We start from the raw sequence: 15,811 nt of genomic DNA on the forward strand, positions 1-15,811 counted from the left end.
ATATCATGCCATCCAGGCAAATCAAATTTTCTGATAGGCCTAGGACGAGGCCTGAAAATCAAAATTATCTACTGGATCTGATATCAAAATTCGGTGACATCAAATAATTTTTGATATTCTTTCTCCACACTGACTTTCTTTTTCTTTTCTTTAATTTCTTCTATCCCTCGTTCTTTCTTTCATAAATACAGTCAGAGACTTGTATATCAGGTATATACGTCTATATGCGTCTCTGATACAGTACATACAATTTTTTTAATCATCTTCAATATAGATCTACCAGAGACTTGTATATCACATGAGATACAAGTCTCTGGATCTACTGTTGAATTTTAACTAATTATGAAGAATGGAAGGATTGTATGTATGATGTATAGATAAATTGAATTGTAAATGTATTATGTAGAATCTACTGTTGAAATCTTTAAAAAAAAAATGAAAAAGGAAACGGGAAAAAAAAATTGATATCTACAAATAATCAGTTCTAAATTAAAAATAAATAAATAAACGAAAGAACGAACACGGGAGCGTTTTAATTATAGCAATATAATGACACTGTAGATACTGATACGAATGAAAAACTTTCGACGACCCTAGGCTACAGTAGTTTTTACGAAAATAAATGGAAATAGCTAAACAATCGTTTCCTTAAACAATGCTAAAAAAATCACACAGGATTTATTTTTCAGTTTAAAAAATGTCTAGATTACTGTCTTATAAAACAACTATTTTTTAGATAAAAACGTTGAATATTTATTTTTACGAAACTATGTCTAGTGTCAATATCACCTGATTATTCGCCATTGTACGCCTGCTGTCGTGTCTCCAACAACGGAGTTCGTTTGATCGGTCGACGTTCATACATCTACCAGAGAAATGGTTTGCGGGGGATTTCAATGTTCGAAAAATGCATTGGCTGCATTGAATGTGCTATATATAGTAAGTTATCCGTTTTGATTTATATTTTAACATAGTATAGAACCGTGTTACTATCTCACTGAGGTTGGTAAAATTGAGAAAGTCTGCATAGACATGCATTCGAATACCTATTGTGTGTTGTTGAATGTTATCAGGCCTCGGGACATAACGCCGGTCTACGTGTAAATAGCCATGTGTCAGTTACTTGAATGTAATATCACATAAATGACTGTGAACAAAATTGAAAATAATTTCGACGCAGCAGCGTGTGGCCAGGGATGATTTTAATTTTATGTTGTCGGACGATCAATACGATATTTAACGATGCTACAGTAGATGTAACATGACCACGCAATGAGTAACTAGTATTTGTCAATAGTGCCCAGCCTCAGTTCAGCTGCTATCACAGCTGTGCACACGTATATTAGACAAAGACGTCCCACACTGAAATATGATATCTTCACTGAAATCCTAGTCGATTATCATATTAAGATAAATATCAAATAATAAAATTGTGATACTTCTGAATTAAATGCAATGAACAATATTCCATCAATATTTAGTCATTGTGGATAAGAAATGTTTTTGAAAATCAGACAATGAAATCAAAGTTTATTACAAGGCCTAAAAACATAATGTGTTTCTGCTGACATGCCAGAAAAAAAGTGTATGTAGGTGAGGAAATTTTTTTATCTTATGAAAAGTTTTTACTATGGTTATAAAGACTATGAACCTTGACTTTAATAGACCTTTCTTGAAAATAGCCAAAAAAAACCTTACCTGTATTAAAGGGTAGGCACTAAAATATAGGGTCAGTAGCTATAGGGTTATTAGAAACACATGGATTTTTTTTAGGCTTAATAGTATTGAGAAAATTTATAAAACTTGTAATATTGTGTATTAGGAGTGGAAAAATGCACCGCCAGACCGGGTTCAAACCCGGGACACTAGCCGTATGCTCTACTGATTGAGCTACCTAGGCCTGGTCCCTGATATCATGATCAACCTGGTCCAGTTCCGCTACGATTGAGTCATGTGGTCATACCATTATCTTTTAATGAATACTGTACATGTAAAGGCATGTAATTTGTTGGGAGAATTAATGTTATATATTTGGTGGTTTTAGAAAATCTTCCAAATAAAATTGTAACGAAATATTTTACACAATATTAAACCCACATATAGTTTAAAGTAAATTGCAGATTATAAATCTGATTATCTTACATTTGGTAAATTGGACAGGTAAGTTTGTCAGTATGAACACCTAGTGTCTATTAAATATCATCGATAGGTAGAGTTCATTATATTGTCATGCATCTGTGATCACATCTTGTTTGTCACCATAACCATTGTAGTTTTTACCATGCTGTGATCAGCTAGTAACAAGTTTTGTACGAAGGGTATACCATATGTATTATCATTGTTTATCACTAACAGGTGTGACTAGTAAGAAATACAAAGCATGAGAAAGTTATCCATCACTATAGAAACTGCAGGTCCTCGTAATCTGCTTTGCTTATTATTGGATATCTTAGCAAAGTAGCTTAAGCTATAGAGGTAAAGGAAGGAAACCCTAAATGGTCATCACTACAATTTCCTTTCATTGACTGTAGCATTGCATAGCAATGAACCTAGAAAATGCTACAGATACAACTGCCATAAGTTATTGTGTGAATTAGGAAATTATGCTTCAGAAAGTAAGCGTTAGTTCAAAATATCCAAGTCAATATATATAATGCATAATTATAGACAGTTGTTAATTACGAATACACAATTGAGACTGAAAATCAGCTTTAACTTTTGTACAGATGGAGGTTTGATTATTAGAATTTTCTGACCTTCAGATAAGGTAGCCACTTAAAGTCAGTAAACTAATTATGAAAATAAAAAGCAAACGTCACTGTGAGAACTGCAGAATCTCACAGAGGTCTTACAAATTGGATTTGACAGCATTCAGTTGTTTTCATATGGTAAGGTTTACATAAATGTATGAAAAGATTACGTGAACCCATACTAATATATCATTTTATAATTATTGAAGTGCCAATCTTGTATATATATATATGATATTTCATTACGGTAACATTTTGATTGTCAAGAAATGTCGCATTTTGTGAATACTGAGCAGCTCCACATATCAATATAATGCTGTCACGTCGGGTGTCCCACCCCAAAACTTTAAAAGTTTTTGGGATTAGTTTTTGGAAAGCTTCTAAGTCCAAAAGTATACACCTCACACCCTTCTAATATGGTGTATGCATTCATTAGAGGTCTAGGAGTAATGTTATGGCAAAATCGTGCATAAAAAATTTGTGAATTTTTTCGCATTTTACCAGTTTGTTAACTTAACTTTTTAGTATTTGGGGTAATTCCAAAATTATGCTCTCACAACCTTCTAATTTGGTTTTTGCATTCGTTAGATGTCCGGGAGTGATATTATATCAAAATCATGCAAAAAAAAATGTGATTTTTTTGGCATTTTGCCATTAAGTGGACTTAAATTTTTTGGCACATAAACCCTCTTTAAAGATTTTTGGGGTAAGTTTTGGAAAGCTTGTAAGTCCACATCCTTCTTATTTGGTTTATACATCCATTAGAAGTCTAGGAGCGATATTATGTGACGTACAATTTCAAAATGACATGCTTATACATACATAAAAAATGAATGCATAGTGTGATTGCTGACGCCGGTGAGCTTTCGCAATCATTGATTGCACTTGTTTATTACCTACTTACAAGATTGCTTAGCATTCCTATTGTTTTCTAATTTTACAATGAATAGATTTTATCAAAACCATTAAACTCATGTCATTACACTTTTATTTCTCTGAACAAACTCATTGTGGCCTCAGTACCGTCAGTGATATAGGACAATCATGTAACAGAAGTCTACTTCACCCCTGGTATCTGTTTTACATTGTAAACAATTAAAACAATTCTTTGTATGATGTGTAAATACATGTGGTATATGTCGTCACTCATTTGTTTACTTTCAGTTTGTGTCGTTTATTCTGATTGGCGTTGCAGCATATGGTAGAGTTGTTGCCATAGTGACCAATTTAACTCTGGTTGGAGGGATCATTGCCTGTGGAGTTTTCCTATTCATTATTGCCCTCATTGGCCTCATTGGTGCAATCAAGCATCACCAAGTGCTTCTATTTTTTGTATCCTTTTTGTAAAGTATAAAGGTCTTATACTCTTTTATTCTAAATGTTTACTTAAACATTTAAGTAGAGTACCAATAAGATATGTCACAATTAAATAATACTTATCCGTAGTAAGTTATACAAAATTTGATAGCGAGACTATTTATTACCAGGTATCACCTCATATCTGCTTACTAATTTTAAATATAATCAAATTGAATTGAAAGACTTTCTTCTGTGTTTCACCTCGGATGGGGGTTAGCGTCCTCCTGGTATCTAAAAAGCCAGTGATTGTTTTTCTTTGGCCCATATATATATTACACTGTCATAAAGTGATGAAAGTTTAGGAATGAACATGATATTATCTTCCTTATGTATTTTAGTATATGATTATTCTGTTCATGTTGTTCCTGCTCCAATTCTCTCTGGCTTGTGCATGTCTAGCAATCAATGAGAAACAACAGGAACAGTTTGCTGAAAATGGCTGGAGACTTGCCTCAAACCAGACCAAAGAAACAGTCCAGTACAAATTTGATTGCTGTGGCTTTTCAGATTGGAGTAAACCAGGAGATGACCGCAGTGGACACCCACCTTGTGCCGGGGTAAGCTTCGATTAAATTAAGTAATTTTTTATTTACGCTTGTTAGTTTTCTGTATATCCTCATGGATATTTCATTTAGCAATAAATGCTAAACTGCATCATTAGAACTTCAAAAAAAAAACCAAAAAAAACCCACCTATATCCTGACAGTTGACTGGTAGGTGTCTTGGATGACTTGACCTGTGAAAAAAACCATCTTGGCCAATATTCAAGGACACAGGGGTTAGATACATTTTAAATGCTCAACAAACTTCTGATTAACCAAAAAGCGTAGAATCAATGTAATTGTGAGTTTCCTGGGATAGTACTCCACAAAGTTTGCAAATAGAAATTAACTTCATCCATATTCAAGGTCACTGGGGCCAATTTTGTTAAACATTCAAACCACTTCTTTTGATTATCTGAGAGACAGCTGATTATACCAGTTGAGCATGTGAGACTATATATGTAGGTGTTCTCATGTCAATATACAGACCATATATGTAGGTGTTCTCATGTCAATATACAGACCATATATATAGGTGTTCTCATGTCAATATACAGACCATATATATAGCCTTATAGGTCTTATGTCAATATACAGACCATATATGTAGGTGTTCTCATGTCAATATACAGACCATATATATAGCCTTATAGGTCTTATGTCAATATACAGACCATATTTATAGGTCTTCTCATGTCAATATACAGACCATATATATAGGTCGTATGTCAATATACAGACCATATATATAGCCTTATAGGTCTTATGTCAATATACAGACCATATATGTAGGTGTTCTCATGTCAATATACAGACCATATATATAGGTGTTCTCATGTCAATATACAGACCATATATATAGCCTTATAGGTCTTATGTCAATATACAGACCATATATATAGCCTTATAGGTCTTATGTCAATATACAGACCATATATGTAGGTGTTCTCATGTCAATATACAGACCATATATATAGCCTTATAGGTCTTATGTCAATATACAGACCATATATATAGGTGTTCTCATGTCAATATACAGACCATATATATAGGTGTTCTCATGTCAATATACAAACCATATATATAGCCTTATAGGTCTTATGTCAATATACAGACCATATATGTAGGTGTTCTCATGTCAATATACAGACCATATATATAGCCTTATAGGTCTTATGTCAATATACAGACCATATATATAGGTCTTCTCATGTCAATATACAAACTGTAATATTGTCTTACTGGTTGTAGATCAAGTGCTGTAATGGGGGTAATACTGGTCCTTGCTGTACGAAAATCGTAAATATTACTGAAGCTGATCTACAAGCCAAATGTCCCTGTCAGACCTGTTTGAAAGCATTACAAAATGAAATCCATTCTGCCTTTAAAATAACTGGAGGTGTTGGGCTGTTCTTCAGCTTTACAGAGGTATGTATTTCACTGTTAAATCATAAACTGTCACAGAATTTAGTTTTCTTAAAAAATCATCCAATACAATCTCATATTCCCATAACTGCCTGCTTATTTTTGCCCTTTTTGTAACTTCAATTTTACAGATAATATATAAAAGTTGTAGGAAAAATACATTCTAATTTTCCTGATGATATTTGAATTGAAGGGGAAAAACAATGCTATTGGAGAAAGCAACATAGAACTGTTTAATTAGATACATATCTATGATAAATAAGATGGTATTGTATTCAGTTTTACTGGTTTTACATCAAATGTAGGAGGAAGGTGTTACATGTATTAATGTTACTTGTGGTTGTTGATTTGCATGAATGTTTGGGAAAAGAATAATGTTAAAATGCTTTGGTTGGAGTTTGTACTAAAAATAAATCATAAAATCAATGCCAGTTTTATTAACCAGTTACATACATGTACCAGCATGTATATACAAGTTTTTTAAAAACTTGCTATATAAATGTGCCATGAATAAGAAATTTCAATCTTCATTATGCTGTATACATGTAGATGCATAGATGTATTTTAGAAGTTTCAGTTCACTTTGTGATTGTCTCAAAATCAAATGGATTCATCACTCACAACATAACAGATTATTATTTTCCATTTAAAACATGAGAAGAATATACTGAAAAGAGTTAGTCAAATATTTCATGATAATGTTCATATCTCTAATAATTTGTTCTAGCATTAGTCTATACAGATTTCAATGTATACATTAAGATTAAATTCAATGTTCTTGCTTGCAAATTGCAATCCTGAAATTCATAGTCAGGGAAAACATTTGTTGATTAACAAGTGTATTGTTTTATTAGAAGCAAGTAAACAAAATATTTACGCATTTACAAGACTTTATCATGATGTGTCGTGTGGTTTTCACGTTTGCAGATAATTGGCGTTTGGATTACAATCCGATTTCGTAACCAGAAAGATCCACGAGCTAATCCAAGCTCATTTCTTTAACTTGCGTCAAACTAACAAGTTTGTATACACGAATGTGTATGTTACTAATTATGTCTGTTTTATTCTTGGCGGTGGCTTTCTTCCCAGTTGTTATGCAAGGACTTCTCTAGGGTTGTCAGTGAAATAATAAAGGAACATTTTTGAGATTTCAATAACAAGTTTTTAAAATATATGGTGATTGTATTATCTGTCTCACCTTTTCCTAAAACATTATTTTGAAGATTAAAAGATAATTTGTCCACTGATTCAATCTCGCTCAACCCCAGAGAAGTTCTAATCATTATTCATCTCTTGGTCTGGTACATCTTTGTGGTTGAATTAAGAAAATTTAGGTTGTATCACATATATATACAGATGTAGTAACTATTACAAAAACTAACATCATGGTAAACAATTCAACTGTTTCTTCATCATGAACAATGAAAAATTGTATTGAGCCAAATGAGTACTTAGAATTAACACTGAATGCCTGTCGGTCCAGGTTTTCATTTTGTACATTACTGATACAGTTGAAGTTACTTTTAGGTGTGCCAAGGCTGATTTCCTAAAGGAACTAAAAAGCTATAGCACAAATGAATCAGATCTGAATTAATGCTGAGTCATTCAAACAACACAACAATGTGACATAGTGTGTAGGTAATCTGAATGGTCTGCTGAATTGATAAAGCATGCAACTTTCACTCAGTAAACAGCAGTATTATATATAAAAAAAAAAAAACAGTTCTTTTAAATCAATTTGATTGCATGACTTGGTGTAACCCTCAAGTTTGCTTTGATTATGGTGATGGCTATGAGTCTTGTGGCTTTGGTAGATTTGGAAAGTTGTAAGGGTTTTATTGATTTGTATGTTTATGGTTTGGTTAATACATGCCATGGGTACACTTCTAGCTCACCTGTCCTGCCATAAACTTTCTCGTCAGCTTATCCCATGGCCATTGTCAGTCATCTGACTGTACAGTCACACATTGAAATGAAATATAGATTTCTAGAAATGATAAGTTAAGGATTAAAATATTATAAAACAGATGAAACTAGTCAGTAACTGTCATATCTAGGTAACTGTTGTGTTACTCCGCACAAATCTGCTCTTATTGATCAACAATATACATCCTCAGGAAACTGGCAGCAGTCTGTACCAGTCAGGTCATAACTCGATGCTTCTTATTGATTACCAACAGCCAGACTAGCTGAAGTCATACTACTTTATTAATATCATATTATGTTTTAAATGATTATCAAGGATTTATAAGAGGCCAGGTGAAGTTATTAAAGCAAATCAAATTGACTCACAGCTTTAAAGTTGAATACATATAGACACATGTACACTGTATATATGTATAGAAAAAAACACAGATGCGTGATAAAGAAGATAAAGTAGATCTATCTTACCATCTACATTGATAATACACTGTACATGTAGTATATGTACTATTGTATGGTAGTACCATTGTTTCTACATTTGTAATACACTGTACATGTACTATGTACTATTGTAGACAATTGTTTCTACATGGTCATTACACTGTACATGTAGTATTGTAGTACCATTGTTTCTACATGGGCAATACACTGTACATGTAGTATTGTAGTACCATTGTTTCTAGATTGGCAATACACTGTACGTGTATCGTGGTCTATGAACTATTGTAGTGCCATTGCACAAAGGTACTAATATTTTCTTGTGTTTGTATTTTGGTTTCTGCTGATATACAATGTAAGTTGGTTGAAATGCAGTTTGTTATTAGAGAGATTGAACCGTATACTTGATGAATTAATCACACAATAGAAATTAACACTTACTGATCCCCAGTACCTTGACAAGTATACCATAACATTATCCAGTGTATATTTATCTATAACTGACTGTGAAAACCAGGAACTGGGTAAGATGTGTGGTAACTGTATTTCAGAAAGTTTTTAGAGAGTAAAATGCACAATAGTGGAGTAGAAACATTTTCACTTGTAGTGGTTAACACACAATACTATGATCCTGGTGCCAAATGTAGCATGGTGAAGTACATCTTCACTAGCCAAGGCTTCTGATTATGTTACACTCCACGAACCCTTGGCAGATATAGTCGTGTTTAAACTGCCGTGCCCTGGAATCCCAATCCCAGGGCATCCAATCAAATCGTGTTTTACATTCAGGCTTGGTTTTGCAGTAAACAAAAATTGCAGCGCTCAGTACAGAGCTACCTCGTCGACTATGTCATGGCATTTTATCTAAATACAGAGACGTACAATGTTTGGGGAAAGATTTACAGTGTTTAATCAAGTTATTGATCACCTACCTATCAAAATAACACAAGTCTCCATGGGTGTTTGTAAACATCACTGATGAAGTACATAGGTAACGCTCGTTTTGATTGGTTGAAAATGTCATGCATAAAGGGTGGTAATTTGGAATCTCAGCTAGAGGGCTGGAACTGACGACTATAACTGCCAAGGGTTCGTGGAGTGTAACGTAATCAGAAGCCTTGTCTTGCGAAGATGGGTTAAAAAGAGAACAATAACAACCTAATCATTGTTTAGCTACATATTTACATGACCTACCCAATTATTTATTAGAACATTGACAGCTAATAACAAAATATGTAGCCTCTCCTCAACATAATTACAAAAAACATTAAACTTCAGTTAACATACAGATACCCGACAAAGCTTGTCTGTTGGGTTTACGAGTTAAACATGTAGAAAAATGTGAAAACTCAAAAAGTAATCAATAGTAACTATCTGTAATGAGATTTTCAGATAATTTCAAAATTTAGATGATGCATGACATGCATGTAAAACATTATCGGTGGAACAATATGCTTTTTATCGGCAGAATATATAATGTTTAGAAAATGGGAGCAATGCAACCTATTTGTATTTGTTAATAACATCATGGTGTAACTTTTTTGTTGTACTGTTTCAGCCTGGTATCATGTTATATATATACTGGTAAATGTAACATACATAGATCGAGATGATTGTTAATGATTACGTTTACATTATGTTTCAGATTATTGGAGTCTGGCTTGCACTACGATACAGAAATCAGAAAGATCCTAAAGCAAATCCAAGTGCATTTTTATAGTTGTAGTTAATTAGTAGTATATAATTCATATAGATTTACACATATTACTGTAAGTATTCTTGTTTTATCTAAGAAACTCCACCAGATACATATTTTGTGAACCAGGATATTCGTGATAGGTAGATAAACTGATCAGATGTAGTGTGGAAGGACATTATAATATGGCCAAAGTTGAATTATCTTCGTATTTCTGGATTCAGTGATAGACATATGTTGCACAAGTCATTTTTCTTCACAGATCAAAATCATATCTACCAGGGTACATGTTTCATTGTATCCCAAACTGTCACATTGTATGTCAAATCACTGAATGTTAATATCTTGGTTGGCAATATCGTCTGTGTTTATGCATAAATTAAATCTAGATTAAGACTAGCATTGATATAAATATACATGTGATTATAGATAAACATTTTTATCTTGCATATCTTAGTTAAGACAGTTTATTTACAGTTCTATGTTAATACAGATAAAGCTGTTGGAAACTTGACACATGGAGACAGATAGTGTCCTGTGTCAAATGTACAGTATTACCTGTTTTACTTGCCAGGTCCAGTTCAAAGCTTGGTCAACACAGGGTATAATGCTTCATTTATAGCTTGTTTATCAAATCAGCTTCAATGTACATTTATATATGTTTTGATTTCCTATAATGCCCCACTCACACAGTATGTCTATGGTAAACATTGCAGGGTAATGGTACGTACAGGTAATCAGGCAGGTTAGAGAAATGTACATTGTTGTGTTCAGATATACTGATCCAACTTTGACCTGGGTTCCTTTATAATTTATATGTATATAATATTGTTTCATGTATTTATTTGTTAGTTCATTCTGTAGTAGTTTTGTGTAAAATATTGGAAAAACATGTATGTGGGGAGTGTAACTGTGGCATTACAACAACATACTAGTTACTGCAATCCCAGTGTAATTAATGGTTGTCGACGAGATTGTTTTGATCATATAATAAATAAAGGTTGCATATTGTTATATTTTCTGTTGATTAGTCAAGGACTAAGAATCTTTTTTTGTTTGTAACTAAGTAACTTGGTTGATGAGTATAAATATGTATTATCTCTATACATAAAAGTTATTATTTGCATAAATATAAGAGTTTTATTATGTAACTATTTAGTTTTGTTCTTGTTAACTATTGTATTGAAGAAGTGATTTCTTCGTCAATGTTTGTCTAGACAGATTTGATAAATGAACAGAGTAAAGGCCAGTCACATCAGCTATATATAGCACTCATTGTTTCTTGTTGAAAGAAAGCCCCATCAATATGTGTAAGTAATCCTGTAGATTACACCCAATTAAATAAAAATCAAAAGTAATGAATTTAGAAAATGATGACTACAGTTATGACAGTGTACAACACTTTGTAGTTGCCCTCTTTTTGATTGTTAAGTGAGTGTTGTTCCTTCATGCTGCTGTTTTGAGGGAAGCATGAAAATTTATACAATCATAGTAAATATTCCAACATAATGCATACATGTTAGCTCCAAGAGTAGGGTTTTCATTGCATATCATATAAATGAGGTGTTTTTCAACCTAAAAGAGTCTTGTATAGTTGGAATGAAATTGAAAACATAGCTAGGTCCTTTTTGTTTCTATACTTCAAAAGGCTGTAAGAATGGCCTAAACCCAAACTGTAGAGCTAAATTGTATTGATCTGACATCAGCAGTGCTCACAGCAGGTTGTACAGTAACAGTATGTTGTTGTTATGTCTGGGTGTAAAAGGGTGGTATATTTGGGTTGTATCTAATAGATCTTATAATGGAAATCCATAGTATGTTTGTGTGTGTCGATTTTATTTACAAGTCAGGAATTTCAATTAAAACATTTCATTTTAGGAATATGATCAGTGGCACTCCTTACAAAGGCAAACAGGGAAACTGTTTTAGTACTTAAAAAAGACTCGAGTATTTCAATGAAACTGCCTTTGAAACCATATATAGATACCAAAACTGAGATTTAGCTTTTCACCAATTATTTGATGTTAATGAACTGCCACTACATTATAAACATTTTTTGTTCTGTTTTTGTTTTTTTAGTTAAACATTTTATTGGAAATGAAGATTTTACTGCAACATGGTTAGTTACCATAATATGAAAGTGAGTGCAATAAAGTACTGTAACAGATGTTTAAGTTTTCTTGTAAATAACTTGGAACATTCGATTCTAATCAATGACATTCCTGCACTTTTGTCTTAGGTATATTGTTATACATCATTTTTTCATGACATTTCAGCTGTTCAGTAGGTCACATGTGGAATCTTTGAATAGTTCAGTTTCAGGCACTTGTTAGCATTACCATGACTTTTAACATCCATGGACATTGGCATTTATCTTAAAGGAAATGCATTCTATGTACCTGTACGTCCTCAAAGTAGTCGGAACAAAGTGAACAGTAAGCTTGGAGCGAAAGTTGTTTGTACCAGTAAGATTTTACTGTAGAATCAATTTCATCTTTAAGTACAAATAATTCATCAATTGTCACATTTGAATTTTCTACCCTATTTTAATGTTAAGGATTCAAACCTTTTTCATGTGCTAGACAGTGCTTCAAACTTGTCTGTATAAATGACTAAAATAGTTTAGATTAGTGATACAGTGTACCATGTCCTTGGTATGGAAACAATGATCTGAAAATAACATTACTGTCAATCCAGACCTGCTGTAGTGCAGGACCATATATATGTAATATTGTAGACCTGTTCTAGTCTTTAAGTCTCATTTTTGTGTGGATTGAGAATTTGACTTAAGGATGTATGCTACACTAATTATTGGATATAGGATTATCTCCCTTCTAAAGGGCACTCGATTTAATTTTTCCTTTCTTTTTTTTCTTTTTCTTTTTTTTTGTAAATGATGGTTCAGAATTGTTCAGTGATGATCCAAATAAATTGTAGATGTTTTTATTTCATGCCGTTGTTGAAAGATTGACAGTTTTTGAGGGAGATAGCTCCATGTCATAGGTCATCTCTTGAGTAAGCCTGTGGTTGGATCAACTCACACATGACTTTCTTCATTTTCATGTTACTCCAACTTAAATCACAACAGTAATGTGTAAGCATATATCCTCAAGTCTATGAAATTATGCATTACATTGTTTTAGTTAAAATTGTATTAAGAAAGTATTTACAAAATGTATTAATTTTCAGTGTGAATTGTCATGATTTATTGTGAATAATTATATGCTCAATGGTTTGAAGGTAATTGTATGTTCATGTAAGGTCTTCCTGATGTGTATTGTTTGTAAGACATATATTAATATAAAGTTCTTTTCATTTTAATATTTAATGAAAATAGTATCTTGGTATAATTAATCTTCCCCTAAAATATGTTCCATTATGTTGCAAAGTTTCTTTAGGAAATACTAGAGTGACTATCTCTCCTTGTCTTGTACATAACTATTATTCAAAGTTAAAAACATTTTTTCTAAAATCAATATGAATTTGATAGCTTTAATAAATAACATTTTTCTAAAATCAATATGAAATTTGATAGCTTTAATAAATAACATTTTTCTAAAATCAATATGAAATTTGATAGCTTTAAAAATATTAGAATCAAACACAGGTCCTAGTGCAATATTTATGTTTATGTCCCGTGAATTATTTACAGGTCTGTTCCATATTTCATTTGTTTACTTGTTTTTCTTTAATTTGCTAAATCCAAACAGTTCTGTAGTTATTCATGCTTGGAAGTATTTTGTGTTAACATTTCTGAAGAACTACTGTTTCTCTAGCAGGTTAAAACATCATGTCAGTATATACACCCTGTAATCAAGAAATTCTGGTAAAAGAATTTTATGCAATGCTCATGGGTGATTTCTGTGTGACTAATATTGAAGCTACAGTATTTTACATTCCATTGTACTATCAGTAGGTATTACATCAGCATTGTTATACATTTTTATTTTCTAATAACTCAAAAATATACTGTACATCAAAAAATGTCTAGTTTTAATGTGGACCCTGCAAAATGATATCAGTTTTGTTTCCCTATTTGCAGTAATTAAAAATGAATACAATCTGTACAACATTTACTGGATAAGAGTACCTATTCTAATAGTACTTTATGTTTATATTTAAAACTGCATGGTAATTGCAGAATTAAAAGGCAAGAAGTCCCTGTTACATTAATACTGAAGCTGTTTGTCAGTAAAAACCTTTTTTCTTTTCTTTTTACGTCGTGTACATGAAGTGTCAGTTGATTTGACCCGTAATAGTTTCTATACCTGTATGTGTGGCATTACTTTTATAATTCCATAAAGGTATATCAATAAGCAAGGAAGATTGCCAAAATATTTTTTCAAAAAACTGATTAATAGAAAAATATACCGGGTAAGTGTTCATTCCCAGAATGATACTAATACTGATTTTACATTTATATCAGAAATGTGGGGGAAACAAATTAAATGCAAGGTCAATTTTAATTAAAATGATGCTAGTCTTTTATTGAGGTAAATGGTTAAATGATTTAACATCAAAAGTGTGATATTGAAAATTATTTAGCGTTTATTAAGTGATGATAAGTTTTGTCATATTGAAGTCCTAAAGCCAAACCTATGTCTTTTTGTTTTGAACAGTTTACTGGTTATATTTTTCATTAATATTTGTCTAAATGTTTGACAGTTTTAGAACCTTTTAGACACTTAATATAATGTTTATTCTGTGTTTCTCTGCAAGTGCTTCAGAAAGAAATCCATTCATTTTGTTGTTTTAAACTGTCAGAGTTTTTATCTTGTGTATGATTTCTATTTTACATGGTTTGTGTGTGTGAATGGGGAAGCTGTATATTATATACAACTGTAACAGGTATTGAAGGTTCATTAATAAACTTGTTATAATCACATAAGTTGTTTTTGTTCCCTTCTGACAATATTTTAATCATCACAAACCAATCATTAATATCCCTACAACGAAGTAAGGAGGCACAAGGATGTATACTGAAACTGGGTTGTCTGTTGTCTGTATATACTTCTGTGTACAGGATTTTTCCTAGACAACTACAATTCTTTTTCATCAAATGCTTTTGAAACTGTGGATCTAATCATCACATTATCACAAGTATGTCTGACTTGCAATCACTGGCAAACAATACCACCCAAGTACATTATCTAGGTACATTGTAACAGCCAAGTACATTATCTAGGTACATTGTAACAGCCAAGTACATTATCTAGGTACATTGTAACGGCTTCACTTCTATAGACACCGATACATTACCTAGTCGAGATACACTTCTATAGATGCCAATACATTACCTAGTCGAGATACACTTCTGTAGACACCAATACATTACCTAGCCGAGATACACTTCTATAGACACCCAATACATTACCTAGCCGAGATACACTTCTATAGACGCCCAATACATAACCTAGGTGTGATACACTTCTATAGACACCAATACATTACCTAGTCAAGATACACTTCTATAGACGCCAATCCATTACCTAGTCCAGATACACTTCTATAGACGCCAATACATTACCTAGTCGAGATACACTTCTATAGACACCAATACATTACCTAGTCGAGATAAACTTCTATAGACGCCAATACATTACCTAGTCGAGATACACTTCTATAGACGCCAATACATTACCTAGTCGAGATACACTTCTATAGACGCCAATACATTA

The 15,811-nt window shown here is 32.4% G+C and overlaps 1 protein-coding gene across 4 annotated transcripts; it reads left to right on the forward strand.

Annotated features, from left to right (window-relative positions):
• The first annotated feature begins 795 nt into the window (after positions 1-795).
• Positions 796-15,018, forward strand: LOC117317484 (tetraspanin-31-like). Of its 4 annotated transcripts, none has more exons than XM_033872306.1 (6): positions 796-939; positions 3,915-4,082; positions 4,448-4,666; positions 5,903-6,079; positions 7,004-7,114; positions 10,083-15,018. In XM_033872306.1, the coding sequence occupies exons 1-5, from the start codon at positions 877-879 to the stop codon at positions 7,076-7,078; spliced, it is 702 nt and encodes a 233-aa protein (XP_033728197.1). In that variant the 5' UTR covers positions 796-876; the 3' UTR covers positions 7,079-7,114; positions 10,083-15,018. The 4 variants fall into 4 exon arrangements, with proteins under 4 accessions (XP_033728197.1, XP_033728205.1, XP_033728189.1 ...); XM_033872314.1 differs by having other exon boundaries at positions 7,004-7,096; XM_033872298.1 differs by having other exon boundaries at positions 7,004-15,018.
• The last annotated feature ends 793 nt before the right edge of the window (positions 15,019-15,811 follow it).

Source organism: Pecten maximus, chromosome 2, assembly GCF_902652985.1.
Source record: "Pecten maximus chromosome 2, xPecMax1.1, whole genome shotgun sequence".
Taxonomy (NCBI): domain Eukaryota; kingdom Metazoa; phylum Mollusca; class Bivalvia; order Pectinida; family Pectinidae; genus Pecten; species Pecten maximus.